The sequence below is a fragment of the Miniopterus schreibersii genome (genome assembly GCF_964146895.1).
Source record: "Miniopterus schreibersii genome assembly, chromosome: 2".
Classification (NCBI taxonomy): domain Eukaryota; kingdom Metazoa; phylum Chordata; class Mammalia; order Chiroptera; family Miniopteridae; genus Miniopterus; species Miniopterus schreibersii.
Genome location: NC_138102.1, coordinates 22,958,939 through 22,986,839, shown reverse-complemented (window position 1 = coordinate 22,986,839; position 27,901 = coordinate 22,958,939). Strand labels below are relative to the sequence as shown.

The following is a 27,901-nucleotide window of genomic DNA, read 5'->3' as shown; positions in this document are numbered from 1 at the left end:
GCAGCCTTACGTCCATTATCACCAAAATGCATTTATAAATAACCTACACAGATGTAACACCAGATGCTGTATAAAAACAAGTGAACAAATACGACCCTATCTTTCAAAAACCCCAAATCTAAATCTCACAAAGATAAAACTTATGACAGGGAAAATCATCTGACTACAATTTAATTCATATAATTATTCAATTAAGCAGTAAAGTGTGTGTACAGAGGACATTGCTCAGACTTGGGACTACCTGCTACAGGGGCCCTGCACAGAGAACCCTTAATAAATGCTTGCTACCAAACTCCTAACAGCCTTGCTGGGCTGGACCTAAAGCACCTCTTAACACTCTGTCCCTCAGAGAGGCAGCAAAGGAATTTTAGTGGCAAGTTCATTTGTCCCTATGGAAGATGGTCTCAGCTGGGTCTGGATTCCTCTCAATTTACAGCAAAGCTCTTGCCACTACTTGTACCAGATTAATCCTTTTTTCAAGCTTGAAAACAGGGAAGTACTTTGTTCCATTGCCTTAAGTTTGTTTTTACTTGCGCTAATAAATTCATTTTGAGATTTCAAACAGCATTAAAATGCATATGTTGTTTGTTACTATGGGTGCAAGAAATAAGAAAGCTTTAGAAACATTACTAATTTGGTAACTAATATTAGGGTTTCTTTACTTTTTATATTCCATGTTTTAGGAAAAAGTATTTCTATTATGAAAGCAGTGTAGCTCAGTGTGAAAGACTATAATACCACTGTGGAGGGATAATTTTGTAAAATGCATACTCTGTAACAGGTAATACAGAACAAAGGAATTTTGTTGATTTACCTTTTAGCCACCAGGTGGCGATCTTTCACTTCAGAGCGCTCAAACCAGACATGAGGGCAGGCTTTCACCATGGCTCTCTGAATCACACCCATGAGTCCCCCGTGCACTTGACCCACCTAATCTCAGACAAAGGAATAACTAGTGGTGAAGCCATCTTCACTCAAATCCCCCACTCTGTGGAGAAAGCCTTAGATCCCACAAGATAACCACCCCAACCCCTCACATTCTAACATTTTAATAACCACAGGTTTCTGACTATTAAGAAACCACTATTAGACTCCATGACTCTTAAATTTCTCTTTTTAATCAGTGATATCAGAGATGTGTAATTAAAAACATAGATGAAAATCCTAACATGAAGCTGAACAATACCTTGTGTAAAAATGCCCCCCTGCACAGATTCTCCAATGCCCTTAAACCCAGTCCTTCAAAACCTTTCTCCCTATCTTAACCCCTTTTCATGCCTCCTAAACATCCAAAGTCTAATCTCCTACCACACTTGCAGTTACTCTGCTCAGAATATCTGGTATCAAAGTCCCAAGGAGTTCTCAGAAGCAACAGAAACAAAGGCAAAACTCTAGGTTGGGGCCCATACATAAAAACATGTTTACCTGTTTTTACTCTTAAGAGCTCGGTGAAGGGTCCAGAAGCCTCCCTGACCAGTCTCTAAAGTAAGAAATTTTACCCCAAGAAAGCATAAGAAAGAAGTCTTACCATGGCATAATAGCCATCACTGGCCAAAATGATGACGTCAATAGGAGAGGTATGATTGGCCACACAGATGCCACCGTTTCTAGGCCTGTTTTCCCTGTTTAGAATGTATGCAAGGCAACAAAAATTCGTGTGAAACAATTCATTTGGAACTCATCCCTCACCTCAGCTTCATCAATTCTTTTAACTGAAAGCTCAGAAGAGCCCTAGTTGGGTCATGTTTTGCCAGCACCACTTCCCTCTGTATCATACTGCTCACCTGTCGTGGTAGGTAATGATGGCTGTCAGGGCTCGCACACATATCCGGTAACACATTAAGTGAACATGTTTACTCAGGAACTCCTTAAACCTGCAACAACAGGACAAAGACTTTTGCTTTTATTTTACATATAGGAAGACAGGAAAAGTTACTGACTCCAACAATTTAACTATCACAGCCTACAGTCCTTTATGACTGCAAAGTATTTTTATAAAATATTAGTGTATATAGCAAAACCCTACAATTTATTAGCATCTTTATGCCCATATACAAGGAAACAAAGCAATGATGAGAATTGTTTAAACTCACCTAAGTAAAAGGGTTTAGAATCATAGCCCTAAAATTTCCTGCACAGGTGAGTCTACCTGATTCCTTTCCTTCCCAGTGAACATCTAGAGGTAAGGCAAAGGCCAGAGTCCAGCCTCCTAACCAGCCCAGGCAGAAGAGAGGTTTGTTTGCTCCAGAATTTCCCAGAAAAAGCAAATTTCTCCTTCAAAGAACAAAACAAACAAAGAAGCCCTATCCACATTTCTTATCCTCTTACCAATTTATCAACACAGTAGAATGCTCTAAGCTAAACAGAATGCTGTGAAACCTGCTAGACCTGGACTCCAAAGTTTGTGGTTTTCCCTTTTGTCTTTAAAACAGGAAGAGTGTGAGGGCTGGACGGCAGAAAGAACACAGATCAAGATCAGTTAAAAAAAAAAAAAAAAAAAGACCAGTGCTAATGCCACTGGTCATTAGGTTATCATTAGGTTATTTCATCCACCTAAGATTCTGTGGCTTGGCTGTACCCAGAGAAATAGCTTGGCCTTCAACATCGGAGCCACCATTCCAGACCCAAGTACCCTTCAGACACGGATACTCCCACTCTACTCACCTCCCGTTTGGCAAGTATCCCACCACGGTTGTGCCCACCACCAGGAGGCTAATCCCTGTGAAAGCGAGAGCAATCCTGAAATGAGAAGACAAATTAAAACACAGCAAACAAATCCTTGCACCATGTACAGAACTGAATATGGAAAATGAAAGTAGCATCATGAAATCACCCCCAAGACCTGATCACCTAGGACCTAGGCTAGAGTTCCATCTAGAAATGCAAACAGGCCTATCAGAACCAGAGTTTATTTTTATTCAAAACTGACAGCGATTATGGATTTGGTTCTCAGCTGACACTATCTCCTCTGGCATCAGGCAGCCAGAATGATGGAAAATCCTAAAGTTGGTTGGCTGTTGTGCCCTTAGGCATCTGCTGTCCTGTGGTCTTACCCTTCCCTTTGGCTTTAAGGTGGCAAAAGCAGAGCTTCTTTGTGAAGCAACAGGAAGTAGAGCCTGCAGGTACCAGCACCTGGCAAGGCACACTAAGAAAACACACGGTACAGAAAAACTAAAGATCAATATTGCCTCTGTACTAAAACAGGAAAGAATAAGCCCTGCCCAGGGAGGAGTGGCCAGAAAGCACATCATGTTCCCTGTCCCTGTGTTTTGTCCATCTAGATAAGCAACTTGTCTTCAGAAATCTAACTATTTCTGTCTGATATGCAGAGAATCCAGGGTCTTTAAAGAATAATCACCAGTGTACCCTTCCAAGGGCCAGAGGGACTGGCCAATGAAAGAATCCTACTATCCTTTTTAAAATGGGAAAACAAAGCAAGCAGACACAGGTAAGCAGATCATGCATGGGGCTTAGGCAGCAGCAGCTCAGGTCCTTAGTCCCCTCTTTGGGCCCTGCCCTCACCTGAGAGGCAGGAGGAAGCAATACCGAATCAGCACTCCTAAGCCCCACAGGATAGTGAGCCGGAGGCTGATGTACTGGAAGTTGTAATTGGTTCTGCTCAGCAGGTTCCAGGACTCCAATTCCTCAGCTGAGAATCTCTTTGTCACCTCATCATCCATAATGGTCTCCATTCCTTTCCGGCAGAAGTAGAAAATGTCAGAGAGCTCAAACTCTGGAGTATTATCCAGAGCCTTACTGCTACCACTTCGACGAATTTCTTTGATCTCCTCTTCTAGTGAAGTGGGATCTTTTGCAATAATTCCTGCAAAAGAGAACCCCCATTGAGCAGCATGCTGGGAGAACGCCTGTTAAAAATACTCTGTATACAGCCCACCTTTCACGCAGTGAAGCGTCTGTGGGGAACTAAAGCATTCAGGAACACACTTCAGAGGGAGCTTCTAGGGTAAGGCCCAAGACCCAGTCTTACCATTGGTGTAGGGTTTGTAGAGTTGGTGGTTCTTCTCTTTGGCTCCTCTCTCCATTCTCAGGGTCGCCCACTGCAGGGGGAAAAACGGTAACAATTAAGAATGAAATCCTTTTTTTTTCAGGGAGCACCTCCATTTCCATTCCGTGAAAGCCTCAACCCATCACCCAAGATTAGATTGTAGCCAAAAAAGCACCCATTGTGAAAGTAAGTTCAAAGCTCTCTCGTACTAGAGCAGTTGCCCCCCTTGATAACTAAGACCAAGAGTTAAGCCACCTACAGGAAAGAGCTGGAATCTCAGGGGTGTGGGTAAGTTTATAGCTTCTCCCTGACTAACCCTCTGTCCCAGGTTCCTTAAGGAACTCCCTAGCAGGCAGTACGTGGACCTCACATACTCCTTCTTTACTACCAAACAGCAGCTATTCACAAACAGCAAAATCAAGCACCCTTTAAGCTACTGCCTGCCACCTGATGCTGCATACCTCCCAAATTATTCCAAGAAAGTGACAATTTTAGTTTTCAAGTAGGTAAAAGGATTTAAATAATAGACATGTCTGGACTGTCCATTCACCCTCTAAGTAACCTTTTAACAGAAGAACCCCACTTGATATAGAAAGGCTTGAGAGTGGCTCAGTGTTAAAAAAAAAAAAAAGTGTTAGGAAAGTATTTGGAGATTTAACCAAAAAAAAATCTAGGTTCAAATCCCAAGTGTGACACTTTTATCCCTTAAGTAACTCATCCCAACACTCTGAATATTGGTCCTTTCTATCTACAAAAGAGAATGATAGTACGTTAACCTCCTACATCACGAGATCACTTAGAATCAAATGAAAGGGCAACTGCCTAATACCCTAATTGTCCTCATTATTACTGAAATAATAATCAACTCTGGAAGAGATCTAGAAAAAAGAGGCTCTTCCTGAACCTCCCTTCCTTCATTAAAATCCTTTTAACTAAAGAGAGTCAGAGGCTGGGTCTCTCCCACTATCAAATAGTGAGAGGTGAAAACATGAGCTCACTTATTACCTACAGGAATATGTTGTCACTGAATAGAAAGTTATATCCATGGTGATCAAAGAAATAAAACAGATATCTTAAAAAGTGTCTTTTCAAACTGTTTCCAGTTATGCAAGGTGGGAAAGAACTCTTTCATTCTATGACACAGCAAAATCCACATGGCCCAAAGCACTTGGTGTGGATTTTTCTGGCAGAGCCTGAAGTATTAGCAAAAGCCAAAAGCAAAGCCAAAAACAGGACATGAGTTTAATCAGTGATCTGATCTCATCTGGAAATTTCTTCAAACTCCACTGTCTAAAAAAACAGATGGCTTACAGAGTCACCCACTAAAGCAAGGTCTGAGGCAAAAAAACTCACATAACGCAGTTTCTGTATTTCAGATATTTAGCCAGTGATATCTTTTGGCTCTATGCACGGATGATATTTTCTAGAAGAAAATGACCCTAATGTGGAGGAAGATGAACTGCCTGTAGGGAAGAGGTGAATGAGGGGCAAGAAGTTCACAACCAGCCTGGCACACAGACAAGTCACTCAACCAGAGTTTAAAGGGCTTTCCATTTTGGCCAAGACTCTGTATTTGTACCGTAAGCATAGTCAGAATCAGAAAAACAGAACACAATCAGAACTGGCTTTGTACTGACAATTCTGATACTTAGATTAGGATGCAACAGGCACGTAACATATGACGTCAGACCTCCTGAACACTAGAATTATGTCTGTGAGGACTGCTTCACGATGCAAAATTTAAGATGGCTGTGGTTTTTTATTTTCATTGGAAAAGTACTGCTTAAATAAGATTCTATGTCTTCTAGCTCTATGACAAAGCTCTGTCATAAACATCCCTTTGCCCTCCTCCTTTGTACATTAGAAAATGCTTCTGTGTTTAGGAAAGACCTGTCCAGCCACAAGAGTAAGAAAAAGGAGGCAGGGTTGGAGGAACCCAGTCATTAGCTGGGAATAGCCCGTGAAGGAATGGCTGGCTTACTTCACCCTGATGCAGAGGACTGAATGAAAGGGGCGCTGCACATTAGCAACGTCTGATAACTACACAACTGGCTTCTCTGCGCTGTCACTTTAAGAAGTACAGTGCTTAGATATCCAGAATAAAACTGAAAATCCTAGGTTCACAGTTCATTTCCTTATAAACCTCTCCCTTCCCCTGTGAGATGCCATTTACTACCCTGTCAGTATCAGATTACTAAATTATTCCCTTTTCAGCTTCTAGCGGACAGAGAAGAGACCATTTAAGGGCATTAACAAACAATGCTGCACTCCTAGGTAACACTAAACCCAAGGCAGACCTTGGAAGGTGAAATGCAGATGGTTCGATGGTGCACTTTATCACTAGTTATTCATTCCACTGGACCTACAATTTAGGAACTAATCACATGATAAGGTCTAACAGTCTTAGCAACAGTAATCTCAGCAGAAACCTTCCCCTCCAAATGCAGCTTCCATTGCATTTTCCTATGAACTAGCTAGACATACCCAAAGAATCAGACCCTTAAAATCCGGCTCCCGTCATCCATTACCTTCTAAGTCCCAAGCAAAGGCTACATCTTTTAACAACCCTCTCTTCTTTCCCTGCTTCAGCTATAACCTCTAAGTAGCTGCTGCCAAATCTACAAATTTTGACTTCACAAAAGTGCCAACCTCACATTTCCAACCACCTGCTGGTCATCTCCACACCAAGTCCCACCAGCCCTCACCATCCAGCAGGTTGAGAATTAAAGGCAGCCTACCTCCTTCCAACCCCCAGTGTGTATCCAGCCCTCCTCCTCTAGTGCTGAGATCACTATCCCTCTGTCACCCAAGCTTTCAGGCTTCCCATCTGTCACCAACTCCTATCAATCCTCCCCTGAGGCTGTCTTTCACAGCTGCCTCTGTGTCATGCCACTCCCTTTGTTCACTGGCTTCTTCTCCAGCCTACACTACTAATTCAACAACTCTTTAATTGCTCTTTCCTTCCTCCTACCCATCCGAACGCATGCTGCCAAACTGACCATATCACTTCTTTGCTAAGAAACCTTCAATGGCTTCTCAACGCCTAATGAAAATACTCAGCTTTATGGTCTACCTTATTCCCTCCATGCACCCAACATTTTTGCTCTATACAACTACGTACTGTCTCTAAATAAGACTGTATTTCTCATCGGCACTTCTAGAATGATTTTGCTTTTTAAGATCCAGTTCAAACGCCAACATCTTATATAAAATGTTATCTACCCAGTTCCTGCAGTCAGAATTTTACTTGGTTTGTGTATTTTAACTGTCATCGCAGTATGAACCAGTTGTGTGTGCATCTACTTGTCCTTCCGACTGGACTATAATAAATACAGTGAGGAGCAGGAGCCAGAACCTACCCGTTTGGAATTCCAGCATAATCTGATAGAGTGCCTTGCACTTAGTACGCAGTCTTTAAAGGCTGCATTTAATTAACCAACTCCCAATATTTCCTTTCATCAAGGTCCATATGTAAAGATAAACCTGAAATGACAAAACCTAAAACTACTTCGCATCACCTACCCCATCATATCACACTCTCCTCTTCTTGATTTCATCATTTAAGCTACTCAAGGCTATGTTAAAATTGCCCTTCTCACGGGGCAGGGAGGACATACCTGATTAAAATGACCTCATTCACTCATAATCATGGGAGGTATGTATTACTACTCCCATTCTCTGAGGAAGCAGACTGGAACGTCTGATGACTTAGGTCAAGTTTAAGAGCTGGTAGGAAAAGCCCTGGATTTAGAAACTCATGTTCATGCCACCCCATTACCACTACCTGCACAGTCTATTCAATTTCCTCATGGTTTCTATGACTCTCCATCAATCAATTCTGTCTTGGAGTTTAATGTTTATCAGATTACAACTCTCCCACCCTCTCTAACCTGACCCGATCAACCCTTCCCATGTCAGCAAGATAACTCACAATGTTTATATTCATCTTTCTCCTTTACAGCCAGGCTTTCTTCTCTCCTTCCCAAAACATTCTCAACTCAGCTGAAAGTCCACTCCTAGGAATTCTACCCCAAACAATACCCTGACCACTGTCTTGAGGGTAAATCTGGAGCACAAACATTATAAGAAAACTAAAACACTTTAAATAATATGCTGCCCTCTGCACATGGAGATTTTCCATGACTCAGCATTAAAAGGACCTGCACTGGCTTAAGTATTCCAGGAGAGGTAACAGAAAAGACACTGACCCACCCATATTCTCTCTATATTCCCTCCCTGGCAGGTATCATACCAAGGTTCTTTTACATAGAAAAAAGAACTAATAATGGGAAACTAGTTGTTAAGCCAGGGTTTACTTGGGTCCGTCAAATGCACAGGTGTATTAGATATCCAGTTTTAATACTTGACATTATCTAGTACAATGCAAAAATGGCTGATAAAACACAGATACTAAATTTTATGTACATGCTATCAACACAACCATAAAACAGTGTATTGCCAAAGACTGAAAGGTAATGCAAAAAGATTTTAAGGTGCTGTAAGCTGTAGATCATGAATGAATGTTTAAAATTCTTTAATATTATATTATGTTTGGTTATCTATTGCTACATAACAAACCCCCCTATAACTCAGTGGCTTAAAACACTACCATCATTCATTTTGCTCAGGAATCTTCGAATTACAGAGTGTGGAATCAGCAGTGTGGCTCAAAGGCTGGGGGCTGGACCTCTCCGAAGGCTTGCTCACTCCTGTGTGAGGCACTGATGCTGGTTGTCAGAGCCCCCTGGGGCTGTGAGCTGGAACACTTATGTGTGGCCTGGGCTTAAGCATCCCAGGAATCAGACAGCAGTTACACTGCCCTTTCTAACCTAATCTCACATGTCACACACAACACTTTCTATTTGTGAGAAACAAGTCATAAGAAGGTCCCCACTCAAGAGGAAGTCAGACTCCATCTTTCGATGGCAGACATCAGAATCACTTGGAAAGTTTTAAAAGATGCCCACCCAGACCAATTAAATCAGAATCTCTGGGGAGATTCTAGTGTTCCCAAATAAGTACTTTTAAAATGGCTTTCTCAGGTGATTCAAATGTGCAGTTGGAAGAGATAGACCCTCAGGGTTAACACAATCACTGAGCTTTATTCCAGCTGCAAAATTTTATTTATATATATATATATATATATATATATACACACACACACACACACAATCAACCCAATTTAGAAGGGAATGAAGAGGCTAAATAAAGGCAAAATAAAAATATCTCCTCTATTAAAAACCACCCACAAGTATAGGTGTATTTTAGATGTATACATGGATATACAGATGTATGCTTTCCAAGATCTAAAACCAGTTTGGCCAAATCTAACATATCTAATACTACTGCTGATTAAAAAAACCGCATTCAGTTCTTACTATCCATTAAGATCAATTCAGAGCAGTAACCCTTATTAGAGAGTGAGCCACCCTATGCCCTTGTTGGTATGTATCAGTTCTTTCTAGCCCACCCCTTACTCTAGCTTGTCACCAAGTAGTAATTACCCACGATACTCAATAGGACGGAGAAATAGGGCCCGTTGAATGCCTGATCCACATCTCTAGGAAATAAGAGGTGCAAATCTAGTTCTTGAAATTCTAAATCTTGAGGCGAAAAAAGGGGAACACATATGTACACACACATATATACACGTTACTTCCATTATCACTTCTAAATCAGTGTGCCCCAAACCAGTGATTTTCAAGATGTGGTCAGCAGAGTCACTGATGGCATAAGATTACCTGTCTATGGATTGGCCAAACAATATATATTTAATGAATTTTCCATCTACCCTAAAAGTCACAAGAATGTACATTTAAAAATACAGTCATAATATGGAAGATTTACCTGGCTATGAACTTAAAAATATTGATTTGGGGGGGTATTTTCAAAATGGAGTAGGGAGTATACCTGGATTCTAGGCCTTTGTCCCACCCAAAGTGATCCAAGTTAAAAAATCTTAGCTACTACAGAAGACCCCTAGAGGCTGATAACTCCTATTTCTATGTTTAAAAACTAAGGATCTCCACAGGTCTATGAATTAATCACTTGCTTATAAACTTGAATAAAAGCTAGACATCACTTGTTATCTCCTAAAAGCTTATGAGCTGTTCTACTGATTCTATACTGGTATACATTTTTGTCACAGTGACAAAAGGGCATGGGTAGTAAGTTATATGGTCCACAGGTACCCTGGCTCTACTGAAGATTTTCTTGGACTGAAACTTAAGAAAATTAGATTCCCTGGTTAGTTAAAATAAACGCAATACATTAGTAACTAGTTCAAAGATTGATTCAAGTACCACTTCTCAAACTTCAATGTACATATGAATCACCTGAATCTTGTTGAAATGCAAATTATAATTCAGTAGGTCTGGAGTGGGCCTGAGACCTCCATTTCTAACCATCTCTTAGGTGATCCTCATGCTGCTGGTCTCCAGACCTCTCCCTGAGTAGCGAAGAACTAGATAACCCGAGACCATAAGCAGTGCTCAAAAATCATATTACTGAAAACAGGTACTCAACAAGTACATATATACATAGCAGTACTATTGAAAATAGCCAGAAGGTGGAAACAGCCCATCAATCATTAAGCAAATTATGGTGAAGACACACAATAAAATATTATTCAGCCATTAAAAGAGTACTGAAACATGTTACCAAGTGGATGATTCTTGAAAACTTTATGCTAAATGAATGAAGCCCATTAGACACAAAAGAGCATATTTAATATGATTCTATTTACATGAAATATCCAGAATAGGTAAATCCAGAAACAGACTCCTTCCTGGTTACCAGGAGCTGGGGGAGGGGAAAGCGGGGGTAACTGCTTAATAAGTATGGGGTTCCCTTTTGGAGTAAAGAAAATGCTGTGGAACTAGGTAGAGCTGGTGGTTGTGTAGCATTGTGAATACAGTTAATGCCACTAAATTGTTCACCTTAAAATGATTCATTTTATGTCAATTTCACCTCAATTTTCAAAATATAAAGAAATCATACTTTTATAGGAATATTAAATACCAAAAGACAGCACCCAATATTCAATGATATACATTTAAAAATTTCCCACTGTAATAAAACATTTCATATAGTTCACCATTTTTCTGAGTCTCTATTTCTTCACTAATAAAATGTAGGTAACCTATCCACTGCAGAATTATAAGAAACCAAAGAAAAATGAATGAAATTATTCTGTAAACTGTTATTAGATCTATATGAACAAATAATACTATATTTACTATTTTAAGTGCATACTTAAATACTGTTTTTACTATTTTAAGTGCATTTCTCAAATTATAAGTGGTCTCAAGTTGTAGAAAAATATACGTAAAGATTTGGTGATGAGTGAAAACAGATATTGCTAAAAATTACCAAATCTTTGGATATTAAAAGTCTTGGTTGTGAGTTCGATCCCCAGTCAGAACACATACAAGAACCAACCAATGAATGTATAAATAAGTGGAACAGCAAATCAAAGTTTCTCTCTTTCCCTTCTCTCTAAAAATCAATCAATTAAAAAATAAAATAAAATAAAAATAAAAGTCTTGGGGCACAGAACAGCTTAGAGGAAATACACTTCTCATGCATTTCTTTTACATTATGACCAGTTTTTGTTTATCAGTATGATTAATTAGGTTCTGACATATGTTAAGGAATTTATTATCCATCTCCTCTACCTTCAAGAAAATAAAACTTCATCAAATGCCCTTTTTTAAAACTAATTATTTTGGTCTGAAATGCAAGAACCTATTTAAAATAAAAATTTGAAGGAGAGAAAAAAAACTCTCCCATACTTATCAATGAGGGAATATTTCAGCAGCAGCTTTGTCTCAGTATCTGTTACATAAGTGGGGTCTGGCAGTGTTTTTTTTCCCTTCAATTTTAAGGCCCCCTCTTTGAAATAAACACGGAACGTGTAGAGTCATGGAATAGGTTCCTTTGCTGAGATGAATCAAATACACAAGTACCTTTGCTCAAAAGAAAGGCTGCTAAAGCCTTTTACAAGCACACATTTAGTTACTCTTTTTACTCAAAATGCCACTTCCCACTCTCCCAACTTTCTCTATATCCAATAAAGAGAGAACCACCAACCAGAGAAGAACTCTCTTCCTCCTCTGTGAAGCAACCATTTGTAAACAGCACAACTCACCGCAAAGATTTTTAACAACGTTTTCATGTAGAACTTTCGAATACCAAAGGATACTCCAAAAATAGCGGGGACTATGATGAAAACAAGGAGGAGGGTGAAGAGGACAGTCAGGGAGATGCCCAGAAGGTTGACAATCAGGCTATCAAAAGGCAGCAACAGGAACATGGTGGAGGGTCCAGGCATGGCCATGCCCTCCTCCCTAAGAACAAAACACAGCCTTCAGATGGTCCTCTCAGACAGCACCAGCCCAGGAAAGGAAGCAAGTTCCCAACAGAAAACAAACTCCATTCCAAAGTTCACATCATTCAACGGCCTGGAGAGAAAGCTTGGGAGTAGAACGATAGTAAAAAGGGCCACAGGAAGCAGCCTGAAAACACCAGATCTCCCTGGAACAGGTGGGCTCTGGAGGTGAATGAGGCAGGATGAATCTTCATTCGAGTCCAGGCTGATTTTCTGTGACAGTGAGCAGCGAGGGAGGGATCTCTGCTCTGCTACCCTTATACTGCTTCCAGAGTTTTACTTTTTTTCCTGCCCAAGAGCATTTAGCAGATAAATCTGTCCTGAAGATCTGTCATTGCCAGAAGTACCAAGAAGAGTTCAACTTGGTGCCAGAAATATCCTGATAACTCCTGTGGAAGGGGGGGGGGGGGTGACTGCTGGCACGCCACACAGAAGGCTACGGAACTTGAATATGTGGAAATTAAATAACTGTTTTACTTAAAATTCCTTCATAAGCTGAAAATTTTGTTCACTGTAGAGAGTTCATATCTGGCCCCATTCTTCCTCTAGAGAGGCTCCTGGTGCGCGCCGCTTCCAGGACCCTCCTACCTGGACAGCTACAGTCTTTGCCAGGAGGACACAGATGCTGGCACAGAATGTCTCATGCTGCCTGCGGTGAGTGTAATTCCAGACGCTCCTGGCATTGGTTTCCTCTGGATATTCTTCTCCCTAAGGCCCCCTTCTCAGCGGTGACCTGGGTTCTTGGCGAGAAGCTGCTTACATGCTGCCAAAGCTGGGGGTGAAAACAGAAGCACCGTCAGTCACACAAATTGGGAGGACAAACGTCAACATGCTTTGGGGGTGGGGGACTGTTTTAGGGTAAGCCTAGAGTCATTGTCAGCTTCTCAAGTCATCAAGGTCAAAGGGACTGCGCAGAGTAACAGGTGGCAGACACAAATGTGGGAGGAAAACACACACCAATGTTTCATAGTTTTCAACTCCAATGATATAATCTATGGCTGCTCAACTTTCTGAATACAAAATCTAGGGAGTAAGACACATTTGAAAAGATAAAGAAAGTATAGTGTGAAAAGTAAATCCCCCTCCTACCTGTACCCCAGTACCCAGAGAGCATGTCCAGATGCAGCCACATTACGAGCTTTGTATTCTTCCCGCTGTTCTATGCTTATACAAGTAAATCATAACTGATCTTTTCTATCCCCCATCTGGCAACAATAATGATGGCATACAACGAACACTATTCTTCACCTTGCTGTTTGTTTTGTTTTTAGGTTAACATCATGGAAGAGTGTTCAATCAGCACACACATAGCTCCCTCACTTTTTACAGATACATAGTTTTTGACTAAGAATTAGTTAATTGATTTAGTTAACTAGTTTTCTGCAGTTGGACACCAATGTTTCCACTTTTGTGGTGTTATAAATAATGTAATGAATAACCACGTACGTGCATACATGACTCAGCACACAAAATATAAAGCAAATATACTTTCAGGATAAATTCCTAGAAAGGGAACTGCAGGGGAAAAGGAAATATATAGTTTTAATTTTACAAGATACTGTCACATTTTCTAAATAGAGATTAAACTCCTCCAGCCTATCTCCCCACACTGGCCATTCCCTTTTTTAAAAAAACCTATTTTTTAGAGCAGTTTTTGGTTTACAACAAAATTAAGAGGGAGATACAGAGATTTCTCTTATGGCCCCTGCCCCCACATATGTAACAAGGCCTCCTCCATTATCAACATCCCCCACCAGACAGCTACATTTGTTACAATTGATGAACCTACATTAACACATCATAATCACTCAAAATCCATCGTTTACATTACGATTCACTCTTGCTGTACATCCTATGGGTTTGGACAAACGTATGACAACATTTGTATCCATCATTACATTACAGTATCACACAGAATATTTTCACTGCTCTAAAAATCCTGTGCTCTGATCCTTCCCTGCCCCTAACCCCCAGCAATCAACACTCTTTTTACTGTCTCCATAGTTTTGCCTTTTCCAGAATATAATTGGAATCATACTGTATGTAGCCTTTTTAGATTGGTTCCTTTCCCTTAATATAAACACTCCTTTTTAAAATTCCACTATTTCAAGTATCTCACAAAAATATTCCAGTTTTATACTACTCACGCTAACTACAATTTACCAATGCAAGTCTTGAACTTGGGAGCATCTTATCAAGCCCCTCTACAAACATTTTGGCTTCACACCAATCACCTTCAGGCTCTATTCCAATTCGTTAAGAAGTTCAAGAATGAACAAACAGGCTACTGACTTTACCTTAAATTTTGTCCATTGCTTTATAGAACTCACCTCTTTCATATGTGATGTTACAATCTGTCAACACATATTATTTCAATTTTTACCAATTAGGACACCAAGCAAGGTAGACACAGATCCAATTCTTCTAACTCCTAACCCATTACTGCTCCCATTATAGTCCCACACATCTAGTGGTTAAAAGACATGACAGTTCAGTGGCACCAAGTCACAAATACTAGTTCCTGTATCTGGTCCTCAACATCTTCCACTTCCACATTACGGTTATTATTGCTAACACTTATCGAATACTAACAGGACAGACACTGAGCTAATATAATACACATATTATATATACGCTCCTCACTTCATTCTCACAACAACCCTATGGTGGAGTTATTATCGTCATTACTATTTACAGGTAAGGAGACTGAGGCTTCGAGGATGAAGTAAGTTACCCTGATCACACATCTAGTGAGTGGTAGAGTAGAAATCTGGACACGTATATCTGTCTCAGAGCCCATGCTCTTTACCCATTATGCTCTCCTACCTGCCAGGCTACCTTGAAATAAGTGAATACTTCCTTCATGCCAGGCCTACTCTACAGAACTTCTTGTGATCAGAGAAAAACCACAAGGCAAATCTGGACTCAAGAATCAGAATTTGGTGCTCTTCTCAGAATCCAAGGTACAAACCTGCTCTTTCATTTTTATAAACTAGCCAAACTGATTATACATGCCAGATTTGTAACTACATCCCAACAGAGGTCCAGGAAATTAGATGTATTTCTAAGACTAAATCAACTTAATTTGCTGTCTGAAACACTGTATTCCTTAAACCTGTCTAATTCCAGCCTAATTCAAGGGTCGCACTTCTATTCCACTCTTCCATCCTGGTCACCCTTGCCCACTACTCCCATGGGAAAGAGGCAGCAAGAACTCTGTCCCACTGGACAGCTGCTGTCACTGTGGCCAAGGTTACCTTGAGTTCCACAGACCCAGGGTGACTGAAAGTAGGGTCACTTTGACTTCCCATGCCAGAGTTTCTTTGGATCACAATCAACTAAGAATTTCAAAGGTTATACAGGGTTCATGTCCCCAAAACATTAAATGCTTTTAAGCAATCAACTAATTTCTTCACCTAGTCCAGGGGTTGGCAAATCATCATGACGCTATGGACCAAATCTGGCTATGGACTGTTTTTATAAGGCTCATGACCTAGGAATGGTTTTTACATCTTTAAAGAGTTGTAAAAACAAAAAATAATATGTGACAGAGACCAGGGTTGGAAAAGCCTAAACTATCTACCATCTGATCCTTTACAAAAGAAAGTTTACTGACCCGTGATGCAGCTGCTCTTCCTCTTGAGAGGTAGTGAACTTCCCCTTACTGTCCGCCCCACCTGAGTTCTTGTTTACCAGTAGCAGACTCCAGGACAGAGAACAGTAAAACTAGCCAAACAAGTTATCTGGCCAACACTAAACAATTCTCATATAAATTCTTAGAAGTAGAGAAAAAGCAAGTAAGCTACGGTTATCAAACAGGGTTCTAAACATCTTGCTGGATAAGCAAAGCAGTCATGAAAGCCAGAGGTAACTGTGCCATACTGGAAATATCAGAGAACTGCTCACATCAGAACTCAATCACACTACAATTTCCAGGTAACTGCTCACTTAGAAGAGGATATCACTTTCTCTCAGGTAAATAGAACATGACTCCTTAAGCATGAGGCAGGGAAGCCATGAACTCTAAGAAGCATCTACTCATTCTCTAAAATGCCAGCTTTCAGCCAAACTCACTGAGTCATCTGGACCAAAGTTGCCCCAACAACCCAAATGATCCAGAGAAAAACATAAAGACCAACTAGTTCTGACTTTTTTAGGAGGGAAGATGACTTTGTTCTAGGAATGTGACAGAGCCCACTGCTAAGCTGACTAAACTCTTCACCCCTCTGAATGGCAAATCTGGGCTTTTAGGCTCCCCAATAACCCAATTTCCAGTGTACCTCAGTTCTCATGCATTCGACAAATCTTCACTGTTAGGTGTTAGATACTCATTAGAGACAAGTATTAACCAAATAAGCATACACGAAGCCATCATTTCACACAATGATGATTTACAAGGAAGAGTGTCCTGGAAGAGAAAAATAACAGAGGGAACTTACAAACTTAAACTGGGGCATCTAAACCAATTCTGACCAAATCACAAGGCCAGAACTGTCATGATTCCTAACTGCAGAATCAAATGCTTCTTTTCAGCTAGCTCTCTGTGGCACATCCTACTTCAGGAGATTGTGACCACCAGACTGTGTCCAGAGAGATGCTACACACCAACTCAAAAGGAAAAAGATACGCATTTTATTACAAATAAATGCTTAGGTTACACAGCAATAATGCATTTTTAAAGTACACCAAGCACAATGTCTATCTCAATAAATGGTATGCATTATCATTTCATCATGATCAGAAGAAAACGAGAGTATTTTCAGTTCTTGGTACCAAACTTTAAGAGGGCTAGACAGAGGAAGGCATTTCAAAGTATGTCACAAAACCCACAAGCCAAAAAATACTACATGCCTAGCAAGCACTAGTGCTCAATAATAACACTAGCTGAATTATGAATTAAAATACAGTAAGACAGCAGAAAAATTTTTCTATAAACCAAAGTATTAGTAAAAATGAGAAAATACCCTCAATTACTGCTGGTTAGTGTAAAATGGTACAGTCTCTATGGAGAACAATTTAGTGATCACCGTCACAATTTTAAATGTATATAACCTTAGTTCCAGCAATTCTACTTCTAAAAATTTATCCTAAAGACAAATTAGAACAGTGGTTCTCAACCACGGGCAATTTTTTACTCCCTCGTGGAACGTTTGGTAATGTCTGCAGACATTTTTGGTTGTCACAGCTTGGGACGGGGTGCTACTGGCATGCAGTGCACAGAGAGCAGGAATGTGCTAAACACCCTATAACGCACAGGCCAGCTCCTACACAAAGAATTACCCAGCCCAAATGTCAACAGTGCTGAGGATGAGAAACCCTGTACTGAAGCATGTGCAAGATGCTATATGTGCAAGGTTACTGAATGAAGCACTGTTTGTAATATCAAAAGAAACATCAATGTTCACTAATAGAGGATACAACTGAATACTATTCATGGATTAAAAAAGAGACACACATATACATAAGCACTAAGAAACAATCTCCCAGTTAGATACAGAGCAATGTCCACAATAAATATCGACTGTGAGGGAGGGAGGAAAAGGAAAAATATATACAATTCATGTGTACTCACAGAGATACACATCTGGAAAGATACACAAATGACTGGCCATAGCAGCTGCCTCTAGGGGCGGCTATTTATCTTGTTGGTATCTTTAAAATTATATTTCTCATTTTGAATAGGTAATAGTCTCATGGTTCAAAAATCAAAAGAAACACACCAGTGTCTGAATCCTGACTTTACCACTTAACCAGCAGTGTGAATGACTTCAGGTAAATTACCTAATCTCTTTAAGCTTCTATTCAACAATACCTATTAGAAGTAATGTTCAAAATTACAAGATAACAAAAATAAAACACTTTCATAATGCCTAGAGCAAGGCAAATGCTCAAAATATATTAACTATTATTATTACTATTCTAAGTTCCTGTTACCAGGATGGAGGATGTGACATTTGAAGGTATTTCCCAAGAAGTCATGACATTACACTAATGAGAGATCCGGTTTCAACTATTACCTGCCTAAGGTGCTTGAAATCCCCTAAAACGGCTGGATCATGCTGATTCCATTCAGAAACTGCAGGGGGCCTGCCTGACAGGAGGCAAAACAGCCAGAGCCAGTACTGCCAAATCACACTGAGAGGAAACAAGACCTGTAGAAATCAGGAAAAATGTTTCATGCTTAAAGATGGCACCCTGTGTGAGTGCTCCAGCAAAGACAAAGACTGTCACAGTAATTCTGAGTCAATTAAATAGATATCCATGCCCAGCTGGCTGAGATGTGAGCAGTGTGAGCCCTCAGAAGACCCAGCCAGAACCGTTCCCATGGCCACTACTGGTTGCACTGATTCTCTACCCAGGATGTACATTTGGCTCACCTAGGCCACAACCCAGATGAAATAAATCAGAATCTCTGGGACCCAATTTGCTTTTAAGAGACTTGGGTGATTATAATGTGTAGCCAAGAGTTGCAAACTACTGGGTTAAGGGTTACCAGTTAACTCAACAAAAAACAACTAGAAACTGAGAAGACAACCCACTATCTATCTTTGATTACAATTACCTATAAGTAAAGTGTATCTAGTTCTCTAACTTAAAAAGAGAACACAGACAAAGTACACATGTAAGAGAGTTGGTGAGATCTAACTACATCGTTGACCCTGAAATCTGGTAGAAGCCATTCAGCATTAGAGAGCACTGTCATCCAGAAACGGCAGATTTGCTCTGGCCACCGAGACAAGAGAATTGCTATTTCGGTTGGCAGTTACAGGGGTACACACCCTCACACTGCTGGTGGCAATGTACGATGGTACAACCACCTTGGAAAACAGTCTGGTAGTCCCTCAAATGGTTAAACATAGTTACCATATGACCCAGCAGTTCCCTTCCTAGGTATATAGTCAAGAGAACTAAAAAAAAAACTCTCCACACACAAAAATTGTTCCAATGTTTATAGCAGTATTATTCAGAATAGCCAAAAAGTAGAAACAACCTAAATGTCCATCAACTGAAGCAATAAACAAAATGTGTTTATCCATACAAGGTGTGGATGAAAAAAGGGGTTCTATAGAAAGTTACCTCACAAGGTGATCTGATCATAAATTCCTCACTGGGCATGTCATGGTGGGTAGTCATGCCCCAGGCATATAACTTTAGTAAAATGCTTATCTTTGCCTTAAGCAAACCCTATTATTTCTGTGCATCTAGGCTGACACACCTTTGAAACACGCCCCCTTTCAGATCTCTCTTTTTAAAGTGTAACCACCTGCAACAGAACACATAAACTAACCCATATTCTGATCTCTGCCTTGCTTTCTTCCACCTCATGTAATCTATTTATGTACCCTCCTTAATCTCAAATGCATAAAAGAAACTGCAAACTTCTATTTTCCGAAGCATTTTTCTCAGTCTATTGAGATCTTGCTTCCAAAAGTATCCTCTGTTTGACTGAAATTAAGTTTTTATAAAAATTTAGGGGAGTAGTGGAGTATAAGAAATTTGCTTGAATAGGTTTGTATGTTCTTACATTGACAAATGGAATATTATTCAGCCATAAAAAGGAATGAAGTATTGATAGTTGCTACAATATGGATGAACCTTGAAAACATCATGCTGAGTGAAAGAAGCCAGTCACATTCATATTATGTGATTCCATAATATGAATTTAAATCTTTAGAAAGTAAGTAGATTAGTGGTTACTTAGGGTGGGGAGAACACAAAGACAGAGGAGTAATAACTAAAAAAGATGAGGTTTCTTTTTGAGTTAATAAAAATATTCTAAAATTGACTGTGGTGATAGTTACATATTATCTGTGAATATACTAAAAACCTGAATTGTACCTTTTTGGCAGTGACAACCTCCCCACAGCAACATGCCTCTCGCTAAGGATCTCCTTCATCCCTCTCCAGAAGAGGAGAGGAAACACAAGCAGCACCTGGTGCAGAGCCCCAATTCCTACTTCATGGATGTGAAATGCCCATGACGCTATAAAATCACCACCGTCTTTAGCCCTGCAAAAATGGTAGTTTTGTGTGCTGGTTGCTCCACTGTCCTATCAGCTAACAGGAGGAAAAGCAAGGCTTGCAGAGTATGCTCCTTCAGAAGTAAGCAGCACGAAAAGCAACTCAAATCAAGATGAGTGGGGAACCATCCCAATAAACACATTTTGGATTAAAAAACAAAAAAATCAAACACCTGAATTAAACACTTTGAATGGCTGAATTATATTGTATGTGAATTGTATCTCAATAAAGCTGTTAAAAAAAAAAGAATCTCAAATGAGTTGTTGGAGAAGAACAGTGTTTAGCCCTGGCAGGTGTGGCTCATTTGGTTGGGTGTCGTCCTGTTCGACACAAAGAGGTCGCTGTTCAATTTCAGATTAGGGCACATGCCTGGGGTGCAGGCCTGGTCCCCGGTAGGGGGCATGCAGCAGGCAGTAGATAGATGTTACACTCTCACATCAAAGTTTCTCTCTCCCTCCCTCCCACTCCCTCTAAAAATCAATTAAAATACCTTTTTTAAAAAAGGAGAATAGACTGTTTAGGAAGATATTGACCCATAACTAGATTCTACGGGGTGGTAGACACATTATGGTGGTTAGACCAGATGTTTTAAAACTCCTTTCCAATGCAAGATTTTTGGCTATGTGTCTTTACGCAAAATAGTACAATGTCAGAGAAGCAGTAAAGCATGACGGTTCAACATAGGGAATCAGACATGCTGCATTCTAAACTGGTCTCCATTACTTTCTAGTTACATGACCTCAGGAAAATAAACCAACTTTCCATGCTTCAGTTTTCTCATCTATAAAATGAGAGTAATATGTATCTTGTGGTACTGCTGTGAAGACTGAATAGAATGCATTATCAAGTGATCAGTATAGTGCCTGACACAAAGTACTCAATAAACGGAAGTTACTACTAAGTAATTGTTACTACAAAGCTGGAAGCAATAATAATAAAATGATAAACTGCAACTTTATTAGTCAACCATTGAGAATTCTAGTCCAACCTCTTTTTTTTATGGCTCAAATAACTGAACCTTGGAAGGGTTAAATAACTGGAACAATTTTAAAAATTGGCCAGTAACAGAGGCAGAACTAGAACTCAGATCTGCTCCCCAGGCTGACTTCTCATTTGCTTTGCAGTGTCACCCATTTTTCCTAGTGTACTTTCAAGACACAGACCCATCGAATGTGCCAATTCTGATGTGATGATAAACAAATGTGTGCACAAGCATAACAGAAATATGTGCAGAGGTCAATTTAACATCAAGTGTATCAGAGCAGCAGAGTACTGTATAAATTTGCTTGAAGCCCTGGCCAGTTTGCTCAGTGGTTAGAGGGTCGGCCAGAGGACTGAAGAGTCTGGGGTTCAATTCCGGTCAAGGGCACATACCTGGGTTGCAGGCTCAATCCCCGCCCGGGTCAGGGAGGGTGCGGGAGGCAACCAATTGATGTGTCTTTCTCATGTCAATGTTTCTCTCCCTCTCTCTCTCTCCCCCCCCCTTCCACTCTCTCTGAAAAGCAATGGAAAAAATACCCTCGGGTGAGGATTAAAAAAATAAAAATAAATAAATAAACAAAATTTGCTTGAATAGGATGCTATAGCTTAGGAGGAATGTGTATAAATGTTTCCAAAGAAACAGGGCAGCACTTGGAGCTACTAGGTTAGAGAGAAGCTGAAGTGCTGAAAAACCAAGCATATACATAGAGCCAGCATCAATACTGGATAAAATAAATGGTCCAAGGCAAAGCCAGGATAAGATAGGCTGAAGGATAACTCAATTCACCACGAAGAACACAAGAATAAAGTCAGTTTCAGGGTCTTGGTCTTAACTAAGGTCACTCTGACCTTAGTATTTTCCCCTTGCCTAGAGTTTGGACTGGGTAATAAGTAATATGGTTCAACTTCGCCCGAAAGCAACCTATCTTCAAAGCTGGGGAAAGGACGAAGGATGCAGACTATTTTGATAGTCTGGCCATCGCTTTAAGAAAAACAAATTGATTTGCTGGAGCTGTAAGACCCAAGGCATTTCATTATCAGACCTGAACACTGCTCTGACAGCTCAATTTCAAAACTGGTGCTTTTACACTTGAGTATTGTATATGTCACTGGAAACAACTTCCTGGCCTTTTTTTCTTTTCTTTAAAAATCTTTTTTTCTGGTTTATTTCACTCAGCATAATTATTCTGAGAATCTTTCAAGTTGCTGCACGTGTTAATAGTTCATTCCTTTTAACTGCTGAGCTGTATCTATTCTATTGCATGGCTATACCACCATGCTTATCCATGCACCTACTGACTGCTACAAATAAAGCTGCTATCTACAAGGATCTGTATGCACATATGCTTTCACTTCTCTTGGGTAAATACCAAGGAGTGGAATGATTGAGGCTAAGGTAGGTGTATGTTTAGCTTTTTATAAAACTGCCAAACTGCTTTCTAAACTGGTTGTACCATTTTGCATTCTCACCAGCAGTGTATGAAAGTTCTGCATCTTCAACACTTGACATGATCTGTATTTTAATTTTAGACATACTAATGGATATGAGGTGGTATCTCAAAGTTTCAATTTGCATTTCTCTAATGATCAATGATATAAGCATCTTTTCATGTGCTACTTTGCCATCTGTATATCTTCTCTGGTGAAATGTTCAAGTCTTTGGCCCATTTTTTATTAGGTTATTTTATTACTGAATTTTGTTACTGGCCATTTTTTAAAAGTCAAGTGTCTTCTCCCCAGTGACTATGCAGTCTTACTTAAAATGCCGGCCAGCATGGCTCAGCGGTTGAGCATCGACCTATGATCCAGGAGATCGTGGTTCAATTCCTGGTCAGGGCACGTTCCTGGGTTGCAGGCTCGATCCCCAGACGAGGGTGTGCAGGAGGCAGCCAGTCAATGACTCATCATTGATGTTTCTATCTCTCTCTCCTTCTCCCTTCCTCTCTCTGAAATCAATAGAGAGTTAAAAAAAAAAAAAAAAAAAGAGGAAATTAATCCCACAGACTAAAAAAAAAGGGAAAGCATTTTGTCACAAAGGTACAAAATTTATGAAACAGATTTCTTCCATCAATTCACCACAAATTCAAAACAATCCTAATTGTGCAAAGAAAAATCACCAGCACATGAAAGAAAAAACCACTGACCACAACCAGAAACTCCACTTTAACCTCAGAATGGAATGTTACTGAGCAACATAAGACACTCCCATCTTTATTTACGTTCAGCTGACAGTGATTCTGTGCGGTCCAACACAGCAGCCACTAAACCACATGTGATTCCTGAGCATTTGAAATGTGGCTAGTCCGAACTGAAATGTGTTGTAAAGTACATGCTGGATTTCAATGACTTAGGATGAAAAAAATGAATGTAAAGGTCTCATTAATAATGTATAATGTATATATTGACTACACGTTGAAGTGATATTCTGGATAATTTGGGTTAAATAAAATATATTCTTAAAATTATTTTCACCTGTTTCTTTTTACCTTTTTTAAAAGTGGCTATCATTGGCTTATATTTCTACTGTCTAGCATTGATGAAATACCTTTTTTTTTTTTTTTAATGTATCTTTATTGATTTCAGAGAGAGGAAGGGAGAGGGAGAGAGTTGAAACATCAATGATGAGTGAGTCATTGATCAGCTGCCTCCTGCACACCCCCAACTGGGAATCAAGCCAGCAACCCAGGCATATGCCCTGACGGGGAAATTGAACCACCATCTCCTAGATCCTAGGTTGATGCTCAACCACTGAGCCATGCCCAGCCGGGCAGATCAAATACTTTCAAAGCAGAACCTGAAAGTAATATATCTCCAAGTGGTAAAAAAAAAAAAAATACACACACACACACACACACACACACACACAATACTTTTTCCCTTCCCTACTCCTCCAAGGTGTGAATAAAATGCTACAATGGAAGGTGTTAACACCTAAAACTCAGGAGCTATCTTAGGTTTGAGCCACAGCTTGGTTACTACCTGATCTATTAGTCACTTAGCTTCCCTGGATTTAAGTTTCCTCACCAGTTTCTGTTTTTTAATTCAAAAAGTCAACAAAAATGTATTATGCTCCTACTTTTTACAAAGCACTATTCTAGTATTGCAGATCTTAATAGGAGGTACAATCCAAACACACTAAGAACTATTATATAAGACAAAATTTAAAAAGGGCCCAAAAAAGGAGACAAGCTCCTGTGATTATGTGGCATGTGCATATGATCTGTATATATGTGTTTTAAAGGAGAAAGAGTACCTTAAAGGAATTTGGAAAAACTCCAAGAACTTGTAATTTTCCTAACTCTAAAGTTCTGTACTCTTACAAAGCATCCATCATGCTACAGTAAGCATTATTATGTAGCTTAGTGATACATGGAATTGATGCTATTTGGTCAAGTCCTCCCCATAAGCATAATGATACAGTAAGATGTAAATGACATACCACAATGAGGCTCTTTTACTTGAAGAAACAATTCTGCAGTAAGTTCAAGCTTAGATCTATTGCTTCTTATCTCCAGAAAAAGATTTTTTCAAATAAAAGGTAACCTTTTGTAACGTGCATACAGATGAGAGAAGTGGTTTATTGTTTAGCAGAAAACAGCAAAGACTAACCACAGCAAAGACTAACCACTCTTTGTAACACCACAAATACAAACAACCACACAAAACACACAATTCCCCCCTCCATGTCTTAAGGGGTAATGATTTACCCAGACACCCAAATGCTGTTATTTTGGTGGTATATCCACAAACTGGATGTGCACGATAACTACTGTTATTTAGGTCACAAACTCACAAAAGTCTGCCCTGAAAGAAAATTTATAAACAATTATGTCACATTATATAAACTGAACTCAAGGAACTCTGTATACAAAGATACCCTTGATCACAGAATTCCTTGGAGGGAGAATATTCCCATATTAAGGGTAAGAAAACTGAGGCACAAGTACAAGTACTGAACTTATCTGTCATTCTTGAGATAGGGAAATTTAATAGCATAAAGTATGCTAGAAAATGCACACTGTGGTTTTGTAGAAGAAAAAAAGAGCCTAACTCCACAATTCATCCAGCCCAGGCCTCTTATCTGTTAATAGCAAAAAAGAATGTTTTATGGGAGTGCTATTGTTCTCTCTGCTATCAAGAGCAAAACCTCTGGGGTATACTCCAAATACTATTAAAATAGCTGTGAATGTTATCTAAATCTTTTAAAAGCTTGTTCTTATTATATCAGTCTGCTATTCTAGCTCTAGGGTCACAATTTTCCCATGTTTCTGAAAAGCTATAACTAGACATTTGCCCCAAATGTAGTTTAAGAAATAATTTAAGGCATATATATATATATATATATATATATATATATATATCCCCGAGAGCTTGGTGGAAAAGTCTTTCACATTTACCAGTACAAACCCTTCATTGTGAGAGCTTTCAATCACAACCCTCCCACACACTTCTCTTTCCTGAAGATGACCTAAAGGCAAGCAGTATGGCAAAGTGGAAAGAGTGAACTAACTGGGAGCTGGGAGATGTCTCCTCAGCCTCAGTTCAGCCTCTTAATTCCCTGTAGATCTGGACAAGTCACTGAACTTCTCTGGGCCTTGAGGGCTCATCGAAAATGGAAAGTTAGCCACGATGACCTGCAAGTTCTCATGCAGACCTGAAAGGCTTCCTTTTACCCTGCCCTCCAGCAGCTTGATCATTTTGGACACCTTTTTCTAGTCCTCCTCCAAAGCTATATGTTGTTTCTTAGCTGAAGGACTTAGAATAGTAGACTGTCCCAATAAAAGTACATGACTGTTTGACAGCACTTTTTATTTTGAAGTTCAAGCTACTTTTGCCACCAAGGATTTATCCCAGGGATACAAGGGAGGGGGAAGCGGAGGGACATGGATGGGACAGGCTTAGCTACACAGTGAGCTGTTGGGGCTGGATGACGGGGACCTGCTGGTTCACTACCCTATCGACTGTTGTATGTCTGCAATTCTCCATAATATAAAGTTGAAAAAAAACGACATCACTGTCAAAGTGGGAAAAGAATACCGAACTGGCGTTATTACAGGGCTCTCCTCTACACGGTGTCTGGCATAAGGATAAGTGCTTTTCACACCCTCTCCCTTGGGTTCAGATAGAATCTACAAGACATGAAACTAAGCAGAGCTACTCAAAGTCCGGCCAAAATTAAGGAAAATGAACCAGACAGGAAATTCTTCAACGGCTCTCACGGTTATCTGTCAATGAGAAGCTCCGTGGCACGGGGGGCATGGGCAGCGAGAGGCACTAATCCACACAACAGTGTGGAACTTCCTTCCACGGCGCCGAGCTATGATGGTTCCTGTGGTACATCTTCCCTAAGTTTCCAACTGCAAAAGTTAAAGCCCTACGTGAAGCGGAAAGTGAGGAAATAAACAAGACCCTCTGGTGGGAGGGTGATCACAGGGCGTGAAATCAAAACGGAAAGGCAAGGGATTTCGGGGCAAAGACAGAAAACATGGGGCTCCCTGGGAGAACCAGAGAAGCGAACATACATCCCCGGAAAGCCGAAGGACACGGAAAAGAAATTACAGGCGAGGCGCTTCCCCGCGATGGCTAACACCCCCGTCCGCCTCACCAGCGGCGCTCCTGCGCTAGGGGCGGGCGCGCCGCCGGCCCCGGGATTCGAGAGGACCGGCGAGTCCGCGGCCGGGCCGGGCCGGAGCCCCGAGGGCCGGGAGGAGGGCCGGGGAGGAGGGCGCGGCGGGCGCGGCGCCGCGCGGGGTCCCGGCTCCCGGCGCCGAGGCGGCGGAAGGGGCGCGGACTGTTCCACTGCGGCCGAGGGGCGGAACCCTCCCACCGGCCGGGTTAACCCCAGGAAGCGGCGATGGTGCCTCCTGACGCTGGCGCAGCGTAGGCAGGGCGTCCCCGGGCCGCAGGCCCCTCGCCCCGAACCCCACGCTCCGCGGTCGGCTCCCCGGAGGCCGGTGACCTTCAGGAGGGAGCCGGCCGCTCCTACTCACCGACCGCGAGGCTCCGAGGCTCCAAATCCCTCTGGTGCCGGCCCCTCCCCCTGGCCCGCCGCCGCCGGCCGGGCGTGCGTAGGGACGTGCGCGCGCCCGCCCTTTGTCTACGCCGCTTTGACGTGACCCCTCGCGTCCCACTCCACCCCGCCCGCCGCCTAATCTCGCGCCCCCACCTCGCCCGGGCGCGCGCGGGCCGCGTCGGGCGGGGACTCCGAGGCGAGGGGCGGGGCGGGGAGGCGGCGCCGCGTCCTCCGCCCGGGTGGGCGCGCGGGGGAGCCGCCGAGCCGCCGTCCGGCGCGCGGGGAGCAGCAGCCCGGGGCGGGCCAGGTGCTGCAGCGGCTGGGACGGTGCCCCCTAGGCCCTGGTCGCCTGCACCTCGCGTGGCGCGTGGCGCCGGGATTCCTGCTCTGATAGGAGGTGCGCTTCCTAAATAGGGCCCCAATGCCGGCTACTTCCCCAAGCTTTCGTGGCATGAGCTCTGGCGAGGGTGGTATCAGCCCTCATTAGCCA

General features: G+C 41.3%; 1 protein-coding gene and 1 pseudogene across 3 annotated transcripts in view; one reads left to right on the top strand and one right to left on the bottom strand.

Moving 5' to 3' along the window:
• GPAT4 (glycerol-3-phosphate acyltransferase 4) overlaps nt 1–27,581 on the bottom strand; it is a 37,707-nt gene extending 10,126 nt beyond the window's left edge. The window contains exons 1-8 of one of the 2 annotated variants that reach the window (XM_081127106.1): nt 27,389–27,581; nt 12,156–13,167; nt 3,989–4,058; nt 3,523–3,823; nt 2,665–2,739; nt 1,785–1,874; nt 1,529–1,622; nt 815–930 (exon numbers count right to left, since the gene is read on the bottom strand). In XM_081127106.1, coding sequence (XP_080983232.1) covers nt 815–930; nt 1,529–1,622; nt 1,785–1,874; nt 2,665–2,739; nt 3,523–3,823; nt 3,989–4,058; nt 12,156–12,344 — 935 coding nt within the window. In that variant the 5' untranslated portion in view covers nt 12,345–13,167; nt 27,389–27,581. Of the gene's footprint in view, nt 1–814; nt 931–1,528; nt 1,623–1,784; nt 1,875–2,664; nt 2,740–3,522; nt 3,824–3,988; nt 4,059–12,155; nt 13,168–18,412; nt 18,548–27,388 lie in introns of those variants that run through there. The other variant, XM_081127107.1, reaches the window with a different exon arrangement.
• LOC308552397 (small ribosomal subunit protein eS27 pseudogene) lies at nt 20,267–20,533 on the top strand (annotated as a pseudogene). The gene has a single exon. The product of its transcript is annotated as a small ribosomal subunit protein eS27 pseudogene (transcript).
• Nucleotides 27,582–27,901: the final 320 nt, after the last annotated feature.